At 35.2% G+C, this 24278-nt stretch overlaps 1 protein-coding gene across 4 annotated transcripts in view; it reads right to left on the reverse strand.

Annotated features, from left to right (window-relative positions):
- The window catches only part of USP9X (ubiquitin specific peptidase 9 X-linked), a 109609-nt gene that overhangs the window by 31639 nt on the left and 53692 nt on the right, over positions 1-24278 (reverse strand). For all 4 annotated transcript variants that reach the window (XM_075173969.1, XM_075173963.1, XM_075173977.1 and 1 more), the window contains 13 exons: positions 22747-22880; positions 18114-18201; positions 16146-16488; positions 14652-14747; positions 12846-13057; positions 10895-11135; positions 10536-10685; positions 10321-10441; positions 9717-9847; positions 9193-9471; positions 6459-6584; positions 3754-3879; positions 232-398 (listed from right to left, as the gene is read on the reverse strand). In XM_075173969.1, the coding sequence (XP_075030070.1) occupies positions 232-398; positions 3754-3879; positions 6459-6584; positions 9193-9471; positions 9717-9847; positions 10321-10441; positions 10536-10685; positions 10895-11135; positions 12846-13057; positions 14652-14747; positions 16146-16488; positions 18114-18201; positions 22747-22880 (2214 nt within the window). The remainder of the gene's footprint in view (positions 1-231; positions 399-3753; positions 3880-6458; positions 6585-9192; positions 9472-9716; positions 9848-10320; positions 10442-10535; positions 10686-10894; positions 11136-12845; positions 13058-14651; positions 14748-16145; positions 16489-18113; positions 18202-22746; positions 22881-24278) is intronic.

Consider the following 24278-nt stretch of genomic DNA (forward strand, 5'->3'; position numbering starts at 1 on the left):
TATCTGGCTTGACAATATCCTCCTTATGAGTACAAAGAAGATGGGACTGATACAGCTACCAGTTTAGGACAGGTATCCAAATTACAGAATTATATTGCTAAACAATAAATTAAAACAACTGCAGAAAAATCACTTAAATAAGGAGTCACTGCTCTGCATTTAGGCGTTACATTAATTTTGAATTGTAAAATAATATATGTGATTAAAAAAAAAACCACCACCAAAACTTACTTGCTGTGACAGTGCAATAGCAAATCAATGATAAACGTCTGCCATGCCTTTTCTTTACTGAGTGCATCCAGTGCTGTTGGAATCAAAGCAAAACAGAGGGTCATCACCTCCAATGCTTCACAGCAAACTTGTTCATCTTCCATGTCTGGTTCATTTCCTGCATTGGTCTGTGAAAATAAACAAGAGAGCACAAGTGGGTATAGAAAAAAAACCCCAACCGGCTCCAAGGTATATACACTAAATACAAACACAAACCACAAATTTGTATACTAAGTGATTATCAGTGCCAAGTATTTTATGCGCTCCACTCAGATGTGATTCAAAGCACTATGCAGGATGACCTGAACTTACAGTGCTGTGCTTCTCAAAGGAGGACCCCAAGCACAAACTTAAGGAGCCAGAAGTTAAATCACAAGCTTGCAGGCAAAAGTTACATCAGTTAGTACTGTTAGGTTTTTTTGTTGGTTTGCATTTGGGTTTTGTTTGCTTGGTTTTTTTAAATTTTTAAGTAAGATTCTTTTCTTCACTACTCAGAACCTGGAGTTTAAAGTTTTGGAAACAGTTACTATTTAAAAAGAGAAATGCTATAGAAAGGCTGTAGTGCTGTATGACTCATCAAGAAGTCCAGTTTTACCAAGCTTTGTTACTCACAACTCATTTGACCAAAAGCTTCTTAATACTGCTAAAATTTATTCAGTACTTCACTATTTTTCAGAAACATGAAACAGCCGAACCAAATTTCAAACATAGCTGCTGTGGTGACTTTTGAAATATGAAAGGATAATATTTCTAATTGGTACATAGGTTATTGTTTCAATTAAACACTTGAATCAAGTGAGTTGATTTTGGTGCATTTTCCCAAAATAAATACTTTGAGGAAAAAGCAAGCCCTCTCCTCCAAAGGAGGAGCCAAAATTTAAAGCCAAAATTAATTAGCTTGAAGTTCTGAAGAAACTGAATGTGAGCACGTTTCAGTCTTAATTCATCAGTAATCATGGCTGCAAGTTAGCAACATTAACCAGAGATATAAAATAAGTATTTGTTTTATATATGGAAAGGTTATCAAGATTAAGTAGGCAGAAAGAAGGGATTACAATGCAGAAGAGATAACAGGTTGTAAACAGCAGCAGAAGAGGACAAAGTATGTCTCAGTCTGGCAACAGACACTATTTTGTATTTGCACAACAGCTAAAAATCAGAGACAGTCACTACCACTGCAGCAGGAGGATGTGGTAACTCTGACACATCAAGATATGAAAGTAAAAGCAGAAGTTCAGGACTGCACCTGCTCAGCACTGAAGCCCTGTTTAGAAAGGAAAGTTATTTCTGCATGGGTGCAGGGATCTAGCAGAAAGGCAAAGTGTATTTTATACTCAGTGAAGTACTTCCCTATACTCAGGCACCAAGAGCTGACAGGTCTGTACAAGCAGCATACTTGCAGTATTTCAGATGGGTATGGGCCTTCTCTGAGCTAATAAGGAAATGGTCGTTTGACACCACGGAAAGCCACACAGTCTTCTTCAACCACTGAGAGGACTCCCACACCAGAATTTTTTGAGGCAGGAGGCAGAAGAGACTCCATAACAATTATGCTCTCAAAATAATTTATCTGGACTTTAAAGTTCAATTTCATTCACCAGTTAAGTTCAGAAGCTCCTTGAAGTGCTCAGAACATTCTTTCAGAAGTCATACTTGATGGGACTACTCTGAAGTGCCTCTTAAAAAACCCATCTACCGTAGTTGCCTTTGTCGTTTTTAGGAATCCTGAGATGTCACTCCTGATTCCACAAAAATCAGTCTGCTTTTGTTCTTGAACTAACATTTAATGATAAATCTCTACCCCGCAGACTTAGCAAAATGCTCCCACGACTCATGAGTTAAAAGTCTAAGGTTTAGTGTTCAACTTCAAAAATTGAAAGCATTTTTCTTAAAATACTTTTTCTTCTAAGCCAGTGTTTGCCAGTCACTGGTATATTCAATCCTTATACAACTACCATAGGAGTTACTTCTTCTCATCTATAACCAAATGCAATTCTCTTAAATTAAGAATATGTCTTTTCTTGCATCATATTCATCTATTACTGTGATACTTTCCTCTCCTTTAATGTTATTTTAACAAAGTGTACTTTATTCCCCCTTCTTATGACTTCTGCCAATTTCTTCTTCTTTTTAGTTTCCAATTTTTCTCTTCAATTTTTATCTCCCTTCTGCTTAGGATAAACCAAATGCAGCTGCCATTTATTACAAATGTCCACATAAGTGTCAATAAAAATAAAAAACCACAGACAAAAAGCCTTTGAATGATGATTAATAATGCACAGCTTAAATTTCACTTATTTTAAGACTTCAGTTGTTCAAAAAATATTTTTACAGAACTTAACTGTACAATTTTCACCCAGAAAAATGTCAGAAAAGAACATTCAGGTATAATTTCCTTTAGATGTATATTCTCTAATGTACTACTACTCTTAAAACATCAGATGTATAGATATAAGAGCACATCTTCATGTGCCTGGACTGTCACATCAACTAAACCACTTTTTACATGCAAGTTAAATCACTACCCCCCCCCCAAAAAAAAAAACCCAACCAAAAAACCCCCAACTTATTTCATGAAGAAGTCATTCTCACAGCAATAGAAGCAGATGCCATTATACAGATGTCATTATACTACTACATAAGCTAAATGGAAAGGTGTTGCATTTAGAGGATGAATATTTACTTCAGCAAATTGATCATTTAAGCACAACAGCTAATACACCAAGAATAAAACTTCCCTATATATTCCTTTCCCTTTTACTCTCAGGCAAGTATTGACGAGTACTAAACTTGATTTTATAAGGTAAACAAGTGAAGATATTTAGAGAACAAAAATATTTTTTTTAAATCACAGTCAAAATACAGATTACTATTTCCTATAACTGTAAGCAACATTCATTAAACACAAGCTGTGTGATAACATACTAATATATAACCCCCAACTCCCAACGTAAAACCACACGTGAAACCATGAAGATGGCCTACATATCTACATAACAAAAGGAAAAAAGTCATATAGGAGTAGCAGTTATTTCATTTTACCAATGCTTCAGTGCTAATTTCAGATCAATTAGCTCTCGTTTCTCCTTCTAGACTGCACATATGCTTTAAATCGACTTCTGTAGAATAGACCTTTTAAATTTGAAGACTAGAAAAATTAGCATTGCAATGAAGTGCTTATTTCTTATTTAGATATAGAATCTAACTGGGCTGAAAACACGTTACAGCACCTTACAGAACTGGTGCATTTTTGAACTGAAACCAGATTCAAGCTACAATTAAATAGCTACCAAGAAAAGGAATTTGGAATAGAAAATTAAACTGTGGTATGACAAGTGACATATCATACTAGACTCCAAATACATCATCACCAAGGTAGCTACCTAAAAGCTCATCACACTCTAAGCCTGGCCTGGTTGACACTGTCCCTTTTATAAACAAAGGAATAGTTACATAGAAAAGAAGTTGCTTAGGAATTCTTACCTTTTCATAGATTTTACTAATTTCCTCATTCGAGCTGAAAACCAGCTGAACTGACCCACAACCTGATGCCCAAACAATTTTTTGTACTGCCCTGATAACACAGATATCAGGGATGTATTTTGAAGCCTGAAAAAAAAAAGGGAAATAAACCAAAGCAACATTAAAATGCAGTGCAAATAACATTACAATGGATTCTAAATTATCACAAATGTATTTATAGAAAGCTTAAAACTTAAAAATTTAAAATTTAACAAAGAATTTGTCCTTAAATAGAGAAAAAAAGATGACGTATCTTGAAAAGCATTTGTACTTCACTCATGTAGTATGTATTTTTTTTAATAGAAAGTAGCATGTATTTTAGAGATATTGCAGAATCTTACATCATAATGCTACAAGTACCAGGAATTACAAGAAAGTGAACATTTTTGATGAACAACCAGCAACTCTTTGATTTTGAGTAAGATTTAGCAGAAACTACCAACTTCAATGCTAAAACATTCATGTTTCAGGACAAAAAACCCAACAAACCACCAAGCATGCATCTGGAAGGCAGCTAGTCTCTTAAGTAATTAACAAGTTGAAGTTATTTTAGGGTTTGTCGCCCCCCTCCTCCCCCGGATATTTATTGTGCTAGCTGATAGCTAGACAAACTAACACTTATCAAGTGTGCAATTAATGTATAAAGGGATTGTTCTATATTCAAGTTATACAGGGTTTTAAATCAGTAAGAACACAGATGATGTATCTTATGAATGTAGACTCACGCTTCAGTATTTTCGGCATGGTCGGAGTTAACATCCAATAGTTTCTACTGATACACAAATGTCACAAAACATACTACAACTGACATTATTTATAGTTTGCATCAACTTTCAAAAAAACCCCGAACCTATCTGGAGACTATATTCAAAGTAGAACTGTCCAAAAAAATAGACAATCTTTAAAAGCAGATGGTAGCCAGTTCTCAAAAATTTCAAATTTCATTTTTCTAATGTTCAGACTTAATGAAAAAAGGAGATTCTATGAAGCTTAACTAATAAGCTAGCTGCATCAGGAAACCTGAACATTGTACATTCTTGCTACTGATATGGACACTAACAGTAGTTACAAGAAAAATAGGTATTTCACCTTTGCCACAAGCAAAGCAACCTTACAGTAACAGCATTACAAGAAAAAATCTGTCACACAGAAAAAGAACATTTTCTTTTTTAATCTCACTGTAGCTTTAAAATCTTGTCTTATCAAAATTTTTTAAAAAGCTGAAAGATTTCTTTCCATGCTGTAGTCTTCTGTCTGGCCTACGGAAACCACGTCAGATTTATTTTTTAAAAAATTGTGAGGTCAGTTGAAAAAGAGTCTTTGACCATCAAAACATTAAAAGAAAAAAAAAAGTCTTTCAAAGGCAAACTACAATACATACGAAATATAGATCTACAGCAGTTTTCGTAATTCCAGAAAATTATAGACAATACTTTAACAGTAATACTGTGTAGACTCCTGTAAAAGAGATTCAGATTTTGTTTGCTTTGATGTGCCTGGTGAAAGAAAAACTATTTATTTATTTATTAGAAGGCCTCCAAAATGGACAAAGGCACAATTAATAACCTTTCTTCATACCTCACCTCAACAGACATTTCTTCTGTGGAAGGAAGTTAATTAAATCAGAGTTCAGCTGGCTGTTTTTACACATACACCTACGTGTATACACATCACCTATGGATGCAATACCACCACTAAAGGAAGGCAGATAGTTCAGTCTTGCAGTCTAGTACATTGTGCTTTCTTTAGACACAGCTCTTTGCTCAGAAGAAACAGTGTACTTTTCAACATTAAGATGATAATACAAGACTACTTTTATTTAGGTAGCTCAGAACTGTTTTGGAGATAGCTTTGCAGAGATTCTATACAGTACAGAAAAACAATATTCACTGCTTCCACACTGGAAACTGAGGGATCCTGACTCACTGTGGAAGAGGAAGTTGCAGTAGTTCTAATTTTAGATTCTGCTTAATTCAGCAGAATTCACTGATGTATTCACTAACAAGACTCATATTCCAAATCCAAATGGTATTTGGTCATACCAGAGAGTACCATACAGGTAAGACTATTATATTTGCAAAGCACATTGTTTAACCCTACTGAGCTCCGCAATCCAATTTTTCACTCATATCATTAATGCATTTTCAATATATAAAGATACACTGGCAATAATTTGAGACTTTGATCTTTCACAGCATTCAAAGATCATGCTCAATATTTAAAAACTCCCTCCCCTTTTCTGTGTTTCTTTTCAAGAAGAGAATGTTACACAGAAACCAAAACATAAAAGACCAAAAAAAAAGGAAAGTATCACAAAAATTTTTTCAAAATACCCATTTAACTTCTTTAAATCTATTAGATCAGAACTTCAGAAACTTGATGTAAGTGTAACAATATTCACAATCCATTAAAGAGCTTGTACAGAACCTATTTCACTTAAGCCTCTTTATTAGCTATTAGACACTGAATTTCATAATTTCATATGGAAACAATTCATTAAATACTTTTAATTAGTTAACAGCTTATGAACCATATGAACACTACCTAAAATGTTTCATGACATTTTAGAAGGAAAATCTATGTCTTACAAAGCAATAAAATTTAAGGATTTTTTTTTTTTTAAATACTACAGGGAAAAAAGGTGATACAGAAAGGAATTCACTAACCTCATCAGATATTTGCTGTGCAAGACGTATTGCTACATTTCTTAGCATGCATTCTGAAGTTGGATTAGGAATGTTTTGTAGGGCATTTTGTAGCACCACTGCCTGGTCGTGTGTAGCCTGGTTTATCTGGAAGAAAGTATTCCTTATTTTTACATGGGAAAAAAAGGCAAGAAGATATAAAAATATAAAATTACTTAGAAAGGTTTGGTAGAAGTAGATAAGACATTGGAAAGAAAACTACTTACAGAAACTGCAAACACCAAGAAAAATAAACCCCCTCTTCTTCAAATAGATAACCATCACATCTGAAGACACTGTATGCTACAGTGCACGATCATAAAGTACAAGTAGTTAAAGAGGAGAGGCACTTGCTCAAAACTACTTATGTTTATTGATCAGCCTATTTCAATTTAACAGAACATTTAGAATTACAATGCCTCCTTCCCTTTCTGTTAATGTAGGAAAGAAAGGGTTGGCTAAAACAATGGCTTCCCCTCTGGATTAGCTAATAGTGTCCAGACAGAACATGGTTGTGGTGTTCATTATAGTTAACTACATTTTAAACATTTGAGTTAGAGCGCTATTGAAGAATTCTGCTCCGGATTATCCCTCCTGTTCTTTATCATAATTTCAGAACAGAAACAGTAGCAAGACAAGTTTTTATCTTTTCTGTATTGGTTCGAGCATAGAGTTCCTCCTCCTTGGGCTGACAGAGCTCCATAGCTCTGACAGTTCAAATCTGAAATGGTTGTTCCTTCTCATAGACAAACATGCTTGAAAAGACTCTCTGTGCTGTGGCTAGAAGTTAAAGCTTCTTGTACAAAAGAGTTTCTTCATTTTCTAGTACCATTTCAGCCAAAAAACCCGCTGCTCAAAATGCTGCTCAAAAGACACACTGTGAAGTTGGTCTGTAATACCTGGTGCTGGTCATATCCCTTTGCTTTGTCAGCTTCACTAAGACACTTAATTTGAGGAGCAAAATTACAGAACTCTCACTGAAGACTGGACTAGAGCTTACACAGTCAATTAGCTAACAGAAGCTGGCTGTAAAAGGATCAAACAATACGTATGGGGGCAAATCAGGATCTATGTACCAGAATACTATGTTTAACAACATTATTCATTCAACTTTCTATGAAAGCAAGGAAGAAAATAAAAATTTAAAAGGTCCTAGTGACAGCAGCAGACCAGTAACTGGAAGACTGCAGGCACATAGACTTGGTTACCTCATTCTCTTAAGTACTGACAGAAAGCCAAGACAGAAAGTTATGCTATGCTACTTATGCTTTAGATACAATAGATGAAAGGTATTTACAAATCCCACCTCCACCTCAAGGTGTAAGCTTATTGGTGCTGCAGCAATGACAACTATCAAGGCCAAAGTCCTTCAAACAGGATGACGACAACAGCAAGAATAACCATGTTTTTTCCAACAAATCAGTTAATAATGAAGTTAGATGTTTGCAGCACTTAACAGTGAATGTCAGTAGTCATGTACAAATGTTACTACGTCCTAAGTGGTCAGCATAAATGTTTCAAACAGTACTTCAAGACTCAACTGATGTTATCTGTGTTCCAAACTGCCTTTTGAATAATCGTCATTAGAAAATAGGGCAGTAAAATTTACTCATTTTAAATAGATGATGGAGGGTGGCAAACATGTTTGATTTAAGATGTTTCTATTACATTCTAACATGAGACATGAAAAGGGATCTTCACCTCTTTGTAATCGTCAAGAGTTTCTATTTCCTCGAAAAAGAATGAATCTGGTATCTTCCAACAGAGCAAACCAGTACAGATATTTATTTTTCAGACTTAAGGGGAATGTACTTCTCTGCTTCAGAGGTGGATCTTAGTAAATATTCTGGGAGAAAGTGCTCTGGAGTGAGGCCCTCTATGTATTCTTGAGTATAGGTTGATAGCTCAAGCAACTATTTGGGACAGAACTTCACAAAAGAAAAAAATAAAATAGCTGGAATACCTGGAAGCAAATGCCCAAGAAGGACAACAGCAAATTTTAATTTTTGGACTCTATGCTGTATGCCTACTGTAAAAGGGCAGAAATAAAATCTTGACCCCCAACATACTTGTCCAGATGTAGAAAAACTGACTAGCCATATTAAACATACACAAAATCTACTACTACAGACATGTGAGATCACCTTTGAGAACACCTGTGTTACACTTTCCCTTTCCAATTCTGAGAAGTCTTAGGGTAGGACACCTTTCCACTATCAACACTTAACTTTGCCATGTACCTAGTTGTTCTCTGCAAGAATTTTCTACAAGCAATGCACAGAATTAGAATCTAGCAAGCCAAGGACTTATTTTTGTGTAGAAAGAGGGTTGGCATGACTCAATGTCAGTTCTGTTGTTTTATGCTCTAATCATAAATAGGAAAAACAAGAAATTCAGAAGCACATCCTTCAATAGACTCAACAGCTCAAAAGAATCAGAATTCACATTTATGGAATAGATGTACTTGAAAATGGAAAGTTACCTGTACTGACAATCATGCACACCATTGAAAATCATATATAGGGCATGCAGATCTCACACCTAACTTTTCTACAGTCAGAAAGAAACAGGATTTGTTTAGTAAGTTGATCCCTTTTTTAGTTCTTGACATGCAACTCACTCAAAGAGATTGTCAATGGAGAGCAGACAGATGTTGCTGCAGACAATATAAAAACTGGAGTACATGGCTATTTGCATCAAGGAAGATTTATATTACCGGTGAAATTGTACTTGTGCCTTCCACAACTGGCTGACAAGCTTCTGCCACAGCTCGAACATGGCCATATCCAATTGCTGTTAGCAATAATTTGGCTATTTTTAGAGCATTAAGGTAGGCACCCCTTCGAGTTTCCATATCTGCATTTGGCAGGAAGTTATTTCTAGTCAGCATGCTCAATACAAGAGGCAAACCACCACTTTTTAAGAAGTTGTATTGGAAGTCACTGGCATCTTCTCCCAGAGGTGCACTGGCAGGCATTAACAAGGCATAAACTACCTGTAGAACAAAATACAGAGTTAACTAACAGAAATGCACTAGCTTGAATATAGATGATTGAACATGAAACTATGTTGGAATGCTGTGACAGCATTGGCCATACACCAGTTTATTCCAGTAAATTGTTAAGTATTTTCAATTGTTAATTTCAAACCAGACTTTGATCTTAGGTTCCACAATGTTACAGAAAGGATTGCCAAAAAAAGAGTTGAAGATTTTTAAAGAACAGGCAAAGCATCACAAACCTCTGTTAGATACAGCACTTGTGAAGCAGAAGGACCAAAGAATAGAGAATCAAGGGATGGACTAAGGCTGCTTTCCCCAAGTTTTGCATGATCTAAACAAATAGCTCTTAGTTTCTCAACCGTAGTGTTATCTGCAATAAAAACACAACTTATAAACATTTTATAACACCACTACTCCAGAACAAGCCAATAGTATTTACAATTATAAATCTGAAAAATTTTAAGAGTATCAGAAAAGTTGCAAAAAATGTAACTGACAGACAAGACAAGACTATGAAGTGTTCTGCAATGATTATTTCTATCAGTACAAAAGTGATCCTATTAAAGTAGTGCTACAAATCCACTTCAAATGCTTCTCCCCATTTTCACTGCACTGTGGCACTGTATCCCAGTACCAACTGCAAAGTATGCAACTTTATATGACAGACAAGAAATAACTATTTGGGAAATACATACAATCCTAATTAGGATAACAGTCTTGAATTACAGTATCAATAAATTACCAGAAAGTGGAAAACAGTCCCCTAACTTAATTTTTAAATAACAGGTGACCAATTATTATACAGGATATTACAATATAAAAGAGGATCAAATGAAGTTTTACCCGGTGGCATGAGCTTCATAAGAACACGTGCTCCATCTCTAAGAGGCGGCATATTTAGGCTACTGCCCAAGTCTGCAACTTGCCAAAGAAAAGAGATGTATCGAGGATGTAGTGACATGATCTTAAAATAAGCAAATAAAAAACCCCATAAAAATCATTAGTTAAAGACAAAATGCTTTTAAACTGTTCATTTCAGAATCTAAGTATATGCTTACCACCCCAGGCAAACAGCTTTCGACTTCTGGATTTGGACCATCGCTGTAGTGATTGCCATGGTTGCCCGGAGAACCAGTTGAAGAGTCAGAAGAACTATCTGGACTTGAGGGCATATTAGAATTTATCTGTGTAAGCTTAGCCGTGATTAGCTGAAAAACACAATCATAGTTTTAATACTATGCAAAAATGAAGATTCTTTACTAAATAAGCATCTGATATAACGTTAATGGCATAATACAAGGAGGAAGAATGGAACCATTTCACAAGAGTGAGTGATCCCATGCATGGTATTTTTCAAGCATTTACAAAAGGGAAGCGACATCTGAATTGACATAAGTGATCAACCTGCAACACTTACCGTTTTATCTTTGAGATTCAACTGCCCAATTAATTTTCTATCATCTGCAGGGTCCACCAGCTCACCACCAATGAACAGTTCTACTTTTGTGTGCGCGCTATTGGCTTTAATACGATTGAGAATACAACGCCGTACTTGGCCAATTGTGTCGTTTGTATGAGACCAAATATCCAAATCTTCCACCTGTCGGCCTTGGTTTGGAAAACGAACTACCAGTGTGATATGTTTACCACGGAAAGCTCTAAAAATAAACAAACCAGATAAAGTTATTTTTATCCTCATTAAGTAAATTATTTTTCCTGCTGTATTTTGTGTTGCAGATACTTCAACATCAAAACTTTACATCTGGTGGTATACTCCAGCATGAGATTATTTTGTGAAGGCACCAGGAATTATGCAAACATAACATACACAGAAACTTTCAAGAAGCCACATTCCGCATAAGTGCATTAAACATCTGGTCAACTTTACAGTCAGGTTAGGAACATTGCCAGAATTTTAAGAACTCTCTTATGAAGTTTTAGATCCTTTCTCTTGCTTGTAATTTCCTGATCAAAATGTGCAAATAAAGCTCAGACTGGCAACTATGTTTTACTCTTTTAGCAAAACAACTTATTTTAAATACATCAAGATCAGAAAAAGCCATCACGCCACCAATTCTTAATGCCTTCTGTCAAAAGCTGTTAAAAGTTTTATATTAGAATTCCAATTTTAAAAATTGAAATGCTTTTACAAAATTCAAAGAGGTCAAAAAAAGAAGAAACATTTTCCCACTAGCAGTGATGACACTTTGCACAATACCCAGAAACTCATTAAGAAAGATGTGTCCAGATAAGCCCAACAAACTAATCCCATGCAACAAAAGGTAAAAATTCCTCATAAAAGCTGCCTGCTAACAAGACCTGTGAAAAAGTTAGTCTAATTAAATCAGCAGTCCATATAAAAAAGATGCACCTGCAATCAACAAGAGATCTTAGTTAGGACTAATCAATATATACAATAAAAATGCTGCAAATTACTGACACATCATGAAGAAAAAGCAATCTCTTCAGTTTTCTTGACAAAAAGGGCATTTAAAATAAGGGGACAACAAACCCCTACCATGCCTAAAAATGTTAGCTGCATCATAAATCCATAGCAATCTCAGTGTATTCCTTATGTATTTTTGAGACCTTCTTCTCACAGACAGCAGCTACTAACACCAGAACATTTAAACAGTTTTCTGTTCTGCCTTCCCCTCTCAGGAAAGAGTATTTTGTTTGTGAAAATATCTACACAACATTGGATTTAAGCGTTACCTTTTTCTTTGTACCAAAGACAGAGTTGAAGAAGGAGCTGCTAGGACTTCAGCTAAGTTTTTACTCACGGACAAGTATAAAAAGAGTGAAGGTATACAGAAAATAAATATACTTTGAAGTGCTGTTCTCTTCTTCCCCTTTTTTTGAGGAATTTACACAGAATATTTTACTTAGAGATAATCCTAATTTAAGCTTGCAAAGTAAGCTTAGCATCTCTGTAAACAATTCTGGAAGATGAAGATATACATTAACAACATGGTTTTTGTATGACAGGACTATGAAAACCAAAGACGGTTTGCCCATACCAACTTAAAGAATGGTATTGCTTTTAAATAATTTTCTGAAAAAAAGAAATACATCCAAAACAATCTAGCCACAAGGTACATTGTGCTAGTTATAGAATAAAACACCAGAAACAAGTTTATTCTCAGGTCTGCTGTGCCTTTCATATATGCCTGTATTTGCCTGATCTTTCAAATTTTTTTTTTTAAACTACAGATCAGAGTTTAGATGTATTAGCAGAGAAAATGGAATTCTGAAACTCTATAAATACATTCCCTGAACAGAAACCCTTTAGAATGTAAAAATCAAAGATATTAGTAATATTTTAGTTAACAGAAATCAAAATCAAAGTAGTGCATTTTCACACATACCTTGACATAGGTAGAATAGTTCTCTCTTCGTGGTAATCACTGTCACATTCATTTATGTACTCTCTTAAAACAGTCAACACTCTCACCATTCGTATTGCTTCTTGTCTTGCACAATTGATACTGTCTTTATCTCCATCCAATACACATAATGTATCATAGGAGGCTTTCAGACGATCAAAACAGGACTGAATGAAGTCTTCATGAATCACTACCTAATTACATTAAAAAATCAGTGCAATTACAAGAAACATTAAAAACCATCTTTTTAGCAGGATAGTCCAATGGTAGAAGTAAAAAACAAAACCAAACCAGGTAAGTTACTTTATAAAGCTTTTTTTTTCCACTTTAGAATAAACTCCCATTGATAAATAGCTCTAATTTAGTGTACACTTCAAAAATCTTGCATGTCATCAGTAGCTGTAACTAAGTGCAAACTTGCACTTAAATAGAAAATGTTTAAGTTTGCGCACAGAATACTTGGAATTGGACTTTCTTTTATTCATTTCCTCAGACTATGTTAAAGAATCTCTAGCTGACAATCTAGTACAGATTAATTTACTTTACACTAAGAGTGAACACAGAACATTTACAGACCACCAGAACAACCACCCCCCTCACCCCAATCACATAACCCAGCTCCAGATACACTCTTTTCCTGCATAAACTCAGAAATGGATTTGAGCTAGATTCAGTATAGTGGCAGCTGCAGCAGATCTCTTCCTTCTGCCTGATATCTAATATCTGCTTGCTCCTGACCTAGACTGACATATAACCTATAGTAAAAAGTCTGCAGTGTCTCCAGGTAGTAATCTGCAATAGAAGCATTAACAGTAACAGCTAAGACAGTAAACAACAGTCCAGTAGCCACTTTTCTTAGAGGCAGCTCAGGAGCAGAGGAGTTACCAGCACACTGAAACAACATACTTGTGTGCATGCGAAGTAAATCCAACACTTCCTGGAAGTGTCAGATCTAACCATCTGAAGATGGACAGATCTATGCATGCTCAGTAAGCCCAGACCCATACCAAGAAAGAAGCATACAGCCCATCTGCGACTACAGTAAGATATATCTTGAATGGCTGTAAATGCACCACGTAGAGCAGCTGTGCTCCATCTAGCAGACTGGTAGCTCTAGAAGACTATAAAAGTGTTTTTGAGGACAAGTATTTCTTAAAACTCCGGTTTTCGTACAACTGGCAAGCTACCAACTGGAGATTGTCTGGAGAACAATATTCCCCCCCCAAATTTGTGAAATCCCAACAGTTCACTTCCTCTAACCTTTCAGAAACTCATTATCTCTTCTCTCTGTCCACAGAAATGCAGCTCCCAGCAAATATTAAAGTAGGGAGAAAATATCTGATTTGCTAGAGCTCAGCTTAGACCATTATATGGAAACTCTGTGACCCTTTGTAAGGGACATGCCATAAAAAAGATTATATTAGCTTGTGACAACACTCAACAGACCCATCCAGTGAACACACTAGTACAAATAAGTGCCACAACTGGAAGTTCAACAAAAGGCTTACTTAAGTATATAACATGAACTGTTTTCTGAGTAGAAAGAGCAAATACAACAGATCAATTTAATATAAAAAAAAATTATTAGAGTTTAGTCTGTAAATATCAGAAAAACACTCTTAATTCTGCATCTGACCCAAACCTGATGGCTGGACTCAGGAGTATACTCTCTGAAAACTATTCTGTTTCCAAAGCTTCCAAGTATAAAAACATCACCAAATTGAATTTTATCACTGTTTTTCTATCATATTATATTCCATTTTTCTTGTTGCTGGTTTGTTTTTTTACCTGATTGACTTGTAACCTTGGGCCAAGATTAGTATAGATCTCTTTAAGAAGATCTATTGCTCTGTTTGCGATGTCGTCATTTCCCTGAATCACAACCTAGCATAATAAAAAAAAGCATTAGAACATCTTAAAACTTTCTGGTATAAAATTTAAAACCAAAATGACTACGTAAGTATCTTGACACAACAGTACGTTTAATTATTTTATGAGGAGAAAGTGACTAAAATGCTTAGTTACAAAATACAATCAATACAACTTACACTAAAGTCAAAGCGCAAAATTAAGAATTAGCTAGTTTAAAGCAGTTCAGAGTTAGCAAAAAAGCCAATGCTTTGTAAACAGAATGAAAGTAGCATTTATATATTCATCTTCACATTACATTTCCATTTTCACTAGTTTCAGAGAGTAAGACAGCTATTTTTTCAGATGCTTGAACAATCTATATCACCAAAGACTTAAAAACAGAATTTTAAAGTATTTTAAACGGCTGTAAGTGGGTGGAAGGGGGACAGTCAAATGAGTTGTTTCTAACCTGAATCTGTATTTTAATTACTAGCCACCAGGTCTGAAAGCAGCCCTTACAGACAGCCCCTGCAGGATACTGAGCTGAAGCTTCGCGAATTCTGTCATGCTGCCAAACAGCAGGGCAGATCCAAGTAAGTCAGTTCCCACAACTAAAATGCTAGCATTATGTGGGCACTTTGTACACAAACACTGTGTGAAAACTTATTTGTATAAAAATTGCGATTTACTTTGGTTTTTACTATTATCACCGTGATTAAAATATCTAACCCTTCAACAAGCCACAACCAAAATGACTGAAGCTTTATATACAGCACATTTTACAAAACACAGCCACGATAATCATGCCACAGTGTGCTCTGTGGGTTCTAATGCAGCTCTTGAAAACTAGAAATACTCTGAGAAAATTAAGTATCAAATTAGATACTGATGTTTTTCACTAATATATTTGGCAAGCTTCAGAAAGCTACAATCTTTCTATTGAAAAGCTATAACCATGTTTAGGCAAAAGGTTGTGCATATAAAGAGAAAGAATCAGACCAGTGATCACTTGGTCTAATCTAGAATCACTCCAGTTTACCATACTAAAATGAATGACATGAACTAGCTTATGAAGTGCACAAAACAAAGTTTAGTTCTAATGTGCGTGTGAGAGAGAGAGAGAAACCTATAGATAATTCACCTGGAATGATCCTTTCTTCTTCAACAGTATAGGCAAATTTTTAATCTCATGTGCATACCCAAATATACTTGATGTTTCAAATAACTTTCCATTAAACATCAGTCTGCAAAGTTACCAACTTGCATACTTGCTGGGAGGGCAGTGGAGTCAATATCCATGTATTTAGTTTGAAAAGTAGTTTTTTGTAATTTCAGTCTATAACTAATAAATTACACATTCCTAAAAATATAAAAAGACACTGAGAAAGACTTAGCAGTTAACCTTTCAGATGTTTCCTCCAATTAACTTACCCTCCAAAGGTAGTCTAATCCTATTAATTCCAGATCATCCATCATATAGGCTCGTCTCTTTGCTACTAGCTTTCCTTCTCGACAGTTCACAGCTTTGAAGAAACGTTCAAAACATTTCATTCCATTTTCTGTTAATAGGGAAGGATCCAGCTGAAGCACATTATTTTCAAAGAAGTCCTTATTAATGTCAGGGTCTAAGTCTGGTTCATCCCCCATTAGTTTGGAATACCATTTAAAACAGGCTTCGCGATCACAAAGATAAACAGCATTTTCAGCTAAACACTTCCATATTTGCTTCGCCTGAGGGGCACAGAGCCACAGCTGACCATCCTTCAATAAAAATCTTGAGCAAAACAAAGAGACAATTAACAGCACTGTCTAATAGACATCTAGAGTTACAATTCAGTAAAAAGTACAGGCAAAAAGGTGAATATGTATATTATACATGTATATATCATAAGTATGACTCTGAAAACTTTTACATCATCAGTCCACTCATAATTAGCCTGTGATTTCTTAGTAAGTTTGAATGGATCAAGACCTTATAGTCCAAACAAAAAAGGAATAAAATTTGGCACAAAAATACCAAGCACTGTTTACATATTATATACAAACAAATGCACATCTCCTAATGTAAACTATTTAGTTTAAAAGTCAGGTCATAAGAGATTAAATTACTTCTGCAATCATTCACTATGTTTTAGCACTCGCTGTAGCAAAATCACAAAATAAGGTATCAATTCTATGGAACAGAGCCAGAAGCAGTAGTCAATGAACTGGAAATTTTTCCTTTTATTTAAGTAAGTTTTTCATTTGTGTTAAATTATTATTAAAGAACTATTAAGAACTTCACTTCTGAGAGTTAACACTAAGAATATTTCAAGAAGAACAAACGATAATCAAAGTTCTTCACAATCATTTTTCTGATTCAAAATCTTTTCTTTGTAAAAGAAATCAGGGACTAAGTTAAGGCATTGCTTTTCAGAAATTGCTACCTACAGATTCTACATTTGACAGCCATGGGATTTCATTAATTCCGTTACATCAACAACTAGTGAAATTAAAGGAAGTTACAATTTTTAATGTGCAGGAGTGATAAATTAGGTCTGCCATCCATATGCTATTTTATAATTTCATTAAAGAGTTGTTTAACACTTCAGTTTAATTCATAAAAATTCTTGGTCAAATTTTAAAAAGCAAAAACAAACTCAGTTAGAAAACAAGTAAAAAATACTTCAGAACTTGACAGTTCGTGTATTTTTACTTGTCTAGAAAAGGTTAAAGCCAAGTAAGACAGAGAGACAGAGCCTAAAAAGCATCAACATACTGCAGCTCTGTGATGAGCAGAGATCCTTTGTTTTTATATTTTACTCAAACAGCAGCTGGTCAAAAGTCATCCAAATAATTTTTTTATTCCAACCTCTTTCTAAGGCTCAGTCACTGACAACCTAACATCAGTGTCTAACACAAGTATATGTCAGTTTATGATCACAGATTTAACTCTGGTGTGGTACAACAAATAAGGACACACGGGCATATCCCTACATGAAATATTTTAAATTTTCAGCTAAGTTACCCCATATGTATGTAACTGTATCCACATGCACATTGTATTCAAGTCAGTAGGATTCTGCACACAGACAGAAAAAGCCCATAAAAATCTTAGTGCAGAATCAGAGCCTTGGATTGCAAAGACCCCAATAAACTTTATTTGAATATTCCAATACCAGCACAGAAACCCTCGGGGCGGGGGGGGCGGGGAGGGACACCAAACCAAAAACATTTGGCATATTTTTGCATTTGAGTTTTGAAAGAAGTTAACACAGCAACTGAAAACTAGGTAAGAGAAAGAGATATCAAGGTGTGTTGTTTTTTGGTTTTGGTGTTTTGCGTTTTTTTTTTTCCCCTTTTTCTTTTTCTTTAAAGTATTCTTAGAGAAGTTAAACAAATGATCAAGTTAAAACTAACCGTAAGAAGTTAAGTCGCTCCTGTACTTCCTGCACATGACTGTATCTGCTTCCTGGTCTTACAGTTTGAGGATCATATTCACCATGTTCTGCAAATATAAAAAGGTTAATTAGACAATACATTCAGAAAAGACATGCTGACTCTAAAAGACAGGACATGTTTGAAGACTTGTTAGTCTGAACATAATTAAAACCACTCAAAGAACAATAAATTTTCAGTACGGTGTAAGAAAATAATTTTCAGCAGCCTGCTACCAGTTAATATTTCATCCTAAATTAAAATGGGTATAGACAAAGATTACCGAGGTCTATAATCAAATCAATAAACACTTAGGCGCAGATACATGTGCTCATCATTCAATATAATGAAAATATCACAGAAGAATTAAGAACCTGCATTCTACTTATTCGAATCATTTTTTCCTTATTTCAAGTAGTCAGTTTGAAGTCAGAAGTCAGTTAAGATAAAAGTATACCAAGCGTATAATTCAGATTATCCAGTGTTTTTTCTGAGGATGCTTTAGTTTCGTTACAGAGCACCTTTTCCAAAATTGCAGTTTTCCATTTTTAGGGTTTTTCCTCTCCAGAGGAAAATCACAACTCCAGTTCTTTAACAGCTTTATAAGTAGCTACGTACATGACATCACTTGGAGGAAAGTATACGACAACTTTATTTACTGCAAGTTTCCAAATACAAAAAACAAATGCCTGCAATACTGACAAGCTTGAAACAGAAGTTCTTGAGTAATTTGAAAGTAAGGCAAGAAGTCAAACTTTTACCAGCATTTTATCAAATCTCAGCATAATATTTTGTTTAACAAACAGCTGTTTGCTTCATAGGAACCTGGGTTTGGTGTGGTGTGGTTTGTTTTTTTTTTTTTAAAATTTAAGAGATACAATCTAGATCTGTACTTGCACTACCTTGATCTGTACTAGTAATATTTCATCATGACACATGTTCATTATGACAGCTCTATTATAAACTTATTAATGCTATTATTTCTTATTTGCAGAGGTATACAGATTGCATATAGCTAAGATGACCCGGCTGTGGGAGACTGTATCATGACAACATCCAGACTCATGATAAAATTTACCTTCAGAACTGAAAATCAGTATCTCCTATTATATCAAGGAGAGGAAAAAAAAACCCCAAACAAGTCTAACAGCTGAAGTGCATCATCAGTGTTTCAAAATTAGCGGAAAAATAATTGTCATAAATACTGCCCTCTATATACAAGTGCAAAAGGTACATTAGCTTAAAAATTAAATAAAAGGGAAAACAGAAGACTAGTAGTTAACTGATGTCTACAAAATTGGAGACCTTATGTTCACCAGAAATCCTTCAAAAATTTAAATTATAGTCCTAATGAAGTGAGCATAAATGGGCAATTATCAAAAGAAATATGAAAAAAAAATTTAAGAAATTATATAAAAGTAGCAGAACAAAAGTTATTTAAGTATTAGAAGTAGAAAACCTGAAAAATATGCTGTGGGTCTAGCAGAAGAAACAATACAGTAGATAAGCATATTGCAGAGAAAGTGAAACTAATTACTTCAAGTGTTGGGTGGTTTGGGTGGTTTCTTTGTTTCATTTTGTTTTGTTGGGGGGGAGGCGGTGTTGTTTTAGCTATGTGGACTATGTGGGCTTTTTTTTCTGAATAGAGATTAATTCACAGACGCAAGTGTCAATAGTGGCAATGATAGAAGAATTCAAGTATTAAAGGCCAGTCAGTTGCCCGAAGGCAATATGTATGTATGTACTTAAGAATTCTGAAAAACTCTGAACTACAAAAAAAATTCAGTCTCCTTAAATATTCTCCTTCTCAGCTTCTTTCTACGTTTGCCCAATTTATTTTCTACACTGTGCATCCCACAGCAAGTCTAAGTGTGATCTCCTTAAAAATTCTTTCTACATACAGAAGAATGAACAGAGAAATTATAGATCAAAAAATGACTGGTTGAAAATTTAAGTATAATTAGTGATAAACACACAGAGAAGATCATATGGCACGATTTCTACACATAATTACAATCCATTAATACTTTGGATTTTTTATTACTTCAGGAAAACGGAAGAACTGGCTAGCAACCTTTTCAATTTTTTAAAAGGTCTTTAATAAATAGTCAAAAAGATGAAACTGTGACCTCCTCCTTCAGGACTACACAATGCAATAGCAGTTGTCTCATCTCACGGAGGACTTTGCAGAGTTGGAGGAAAAGGTGAGTTCAGTACAAGAGAAAGTAACAGATCATGGAAAAAATTCTGGAACGCATTAGGCTTTTCTTTAACCTTAAAAAGGCAATCATATAAAAGGGAGTATGATAGGAAAGAATACACATTGGTGAATAACAGGAGAACAGGAACACTGTTCTCCATCACAGAACTCAACTATGGAAGCCTTCAAGTAAAATAAAAATATGGCAAAATAAAAATTAATACAAAAAATAATCACAAATTGCACAGTAATTGTGGCATTAACTGCCAAAAAGATCTGTGGGCAATTGGGTTTTTTTTTCCCCTATGGCATTTGTTTGACCTCTGCTGTTTGGATGTTTGCCTTGAGTTTTCTCCCTCTGTCTCATTCACCTTCTCCAGCGCAGCTTAATTCTACAGCTGTCAGTTCTTTCTTTCTGCCCTCACAATTATAATAATCTTTATTCTCCTTTCATTTATTCCCTTCCCTGCCCCCTGCCATCTTTTTTCCTCCTCCAGGAAGAAACGGAAGGCAAACCTCACAGTGCTCTCTCTATGTTCTGCTCTATTTAGTACATAAAACTGAAACTGAAAGAGAAGTTGCACAGGAACTGTGTATTACAGTCTTAGTACAGTATCTGGAACATTAGGAGATATTTTCTGGCTGCCCTTAATCATGTAATAAAGCATCTAATAAAAAAAATCTACACTATTGTTCATCTGTTTTTGTATTCTGATGCAAATGAGTAGAAGTACTGCAGCAGCTTTGTCTCAAGAAAGCACAATTTAATTGCTTTGTAATTGGATTCAATTTAAACTCTCTGCACACTTCTAATTCCTATCATGCTGAAGATGTTTATATTATTGCTTTACCAAGTCATTGCAGTTGGGGAGGGGCAGGGCAATGGGATGTGGTATTTGGCAGAAGAAAAGAATCATGCAAGATATCAGTCTAATTTTTCTGCCAAAGTCATCAACAATTTGATAGGTAAACAATATCGTCAAAAATGACCTTTGGCTTCAGAGTTTAAAAATAATTGAAATGAATGAATAATAATAGTTCATACATTAATAGTATGTGTAGGCTATTTTTGGACAAAGACAACATTGCATTAGAATATAGTTGTTGATCATGTTTCCTTCATAACCCTGAGGCCAAGCCCCAGATTTCATAGCTGGCCAAAGTCCTAAGAGAAGGAGAGAATCATAGATTCTAAGCTATCCATATAGTTAAGATGCAAAGTTCATTATAAATGAAATTGCATTTTTGCATCACTTTAGCAAAGTTAAAGAGCACTCCAACAGCTTACAGAAGTTACATGAAATAATACTTGTTCTATTCCACCTTCCCAGAGAAGACTAAGCCTAAAACAGTATGGCTTGAGAACAAAACAAAGCATTTAGCATATTTTAACATGAATTAGTGCAATGCTATCATTAATTAAGGAACTTAAGTTAGGGTAAACCCCCTCATGTATTCCTGAATAGAGAAATATAGCTGCAGTATGCAGATTTAGCTTAAATGTCATTCTCATCGACCTATACCTGGCTAAAGCTATCATCCTCATACAGCACAATTATTCAAACAAGGCTCCAAGGATGTATGCTGGATATCTTTTATCAAGTACTTCAAAATTAAATGAATTCCAAAATTAAAGGTGTCTACGCAACTTACCTAAGCATTGGAAGACGCACACACATGCTTTGCAATGTGCAAATATCCTGACCTCTCTGAACAATCTACACTGAATTCCTACATAACATACTGTGTCATTTTTGAGATGTAATTGAAAGGCTGGTAGGATGTTATGATGCCAGGATAGAATGGTCCCTAGTTCCAGTCAGTAAAGTAGATGGGGGGGCATAAATCTCCTCCTCTCACTTCTGTTGGCTTAATTCAATATAAAAAGTACTGTGGTCCTGTGTAACAAGGAGTTTCCTGGTCCATCATTCTCCTTCACTTCCCTACTTCTACCTCAGTTGCTAGAAAGCTAGTCCAGAATAAGAGTGTAAACTCATCAGCGAAGGGTTGAGTTTAGCCTGAAATATATAAATACTAACATGATGTGCTGCCAAAATGTTGCTGATAACAAATGCAGCAAGAAAGCAACTGAAGAGAAATGGAGTTACATGGTAAAAAGAAACAGTATCGCCGCAGTCTAAAGTCCTTCTCCCTGACAAATTCCAAACATTGGCTTCAAATAGAGGTGATTAAAAAACCTCTCAAAGGAGCCTACAAAAATTCAAAACTAGAAGTGGAACAAAATCCAAGATGATTATTAGCACTTTCCACAAAAATAACGACCCTAGCCTAAGTAGGACACGATGATGTTTATCAATCCACAGATAAACAAGAGCTGCCACTTCCCCACATTCTGCTGTAAAACACACATTTTTAATCATGAAACAAAATGCTTACACTCATTTTAAAACTTACCTTTAGCATACTGCCTCATGCTTTCCATATAGGCAGAGAGATTTTCTGCAACCAATGTAACTAGGGCATGATTGTGCTGAAGTTGATTGATTAAGTCATGTCGGTAAAACACATGGGGACTTCGTTGAGTTTGACTGAAATTAAAATACAAGTGTTATAAGAAAAGTGGAGTAGTCTTGCACCTAACAGTTCAGAAATCCATTTAAGAAACTTGTCTTTGATGCAAGTTCCAAATTTTCCTAAAAGATCTCTAATAGAAAGCATATTAAGTCTCTGACAATATTTTTCTTTTTTCTTCTGACACATCAACAGTTCTTACCAGTTATTAAAAGCAGTTAATTAATGAGGATTATACAGTTACAGTATGTATGAAAAATATCAAAGCAATCTGAGCAGCTCAGCATGCTGCACGGAGAGTATCTGCAGCAAGACAGGAATAGAAATAACTTGCCCACAAAATGCACAGTAAGGATAGAGACCCTCAACTGTAGTATAATTACAATACACATAAGCACGGTTTCTTCCACCAGATATTCTTTTTTAAATTTAATATTAAAACACTAAGTAATACTAGGTTAATTTTCAAAATGAAAGCTCATGTTCTTAAAACTACAGTGAAAGAACACTAGCCGCTAATAACGCCAATTCTTTCAATACTTCAAAAAAACTGCACAACTCTGCATTGTTTGTTTTTTCTAACAATATTTCACTGAAAAAATGTTGGTACAAACATAAAAAAGCATAGTTATGCAGAGCATACAGTCTAAGAAAAAACAGATAAGAAATACCCCAAATAAATAATTAGATTATAATTTAAGTCTATTATCAAGATCTGACCAAAAATGCTGCTCTCAAACAATACAAGACGTATTTAGATTACAAAAGTAAACTGCAAGAGAAAATATAGAGCTTGGGTCCAAAACTCACATGCCATGAACACTATCAAATTCTAGAACTTAGGGACTAACCAAATCTACAGAATAGTCTCAAAATGCATCAACTTCTGTAGATCAGAGTACTGATCTTGTCTGCATAAACAATGCAAACTTGCACTGCTCTTCCATGGTAAAGAGAGAAGGGCGGGGGGGGAGAAAGAGAGAGGCGTTCCTCATTGTGTTGCCGCTCAGCTGATCCCATAGCCTGCCCTGAAGAAATACAAATGTGATTTCAGAACTGTTCTCCTTTCCTTCAACACTTAAGAAAGTAGACCCCAGAATTAGCTAAATGAATTACAGGTAGAAACTCTCACCCTTCCTAGGAAACAGGGTCTCCATACTAGATGACCTACAGCACTCTACAGTACCGCCACACCTTTTGAGAACAGTAAGGAATGCAAGAAATCCCAGTTCCAGCACCAGCTGATAATGACCTTGCAGCTGATAACCACATTTCACTGTACATGTAACAGATAAATTGATTCACTGGGCCAAAGATCACTGTCAATCTATGTTTAAAAGACAGAAGCCATCAACACCCTTCCAATAATTTTGTTATCTGCAACCAACAATGTGGCCTGCTAAGCACGGAAGATT

This window comes from Calonectris borealis, chromosome 1, assembly GCF_964195595.1.
Source record: "Calonectris borealis chromosome 1, bCalBor7.hap1.2, whole genome shotgun sequence".
NCBI lineage: Eukaryota > Metazoa > Chordata > Aves > Procellariiformes > Procellariidae > Calonectris > Calonectris borealis.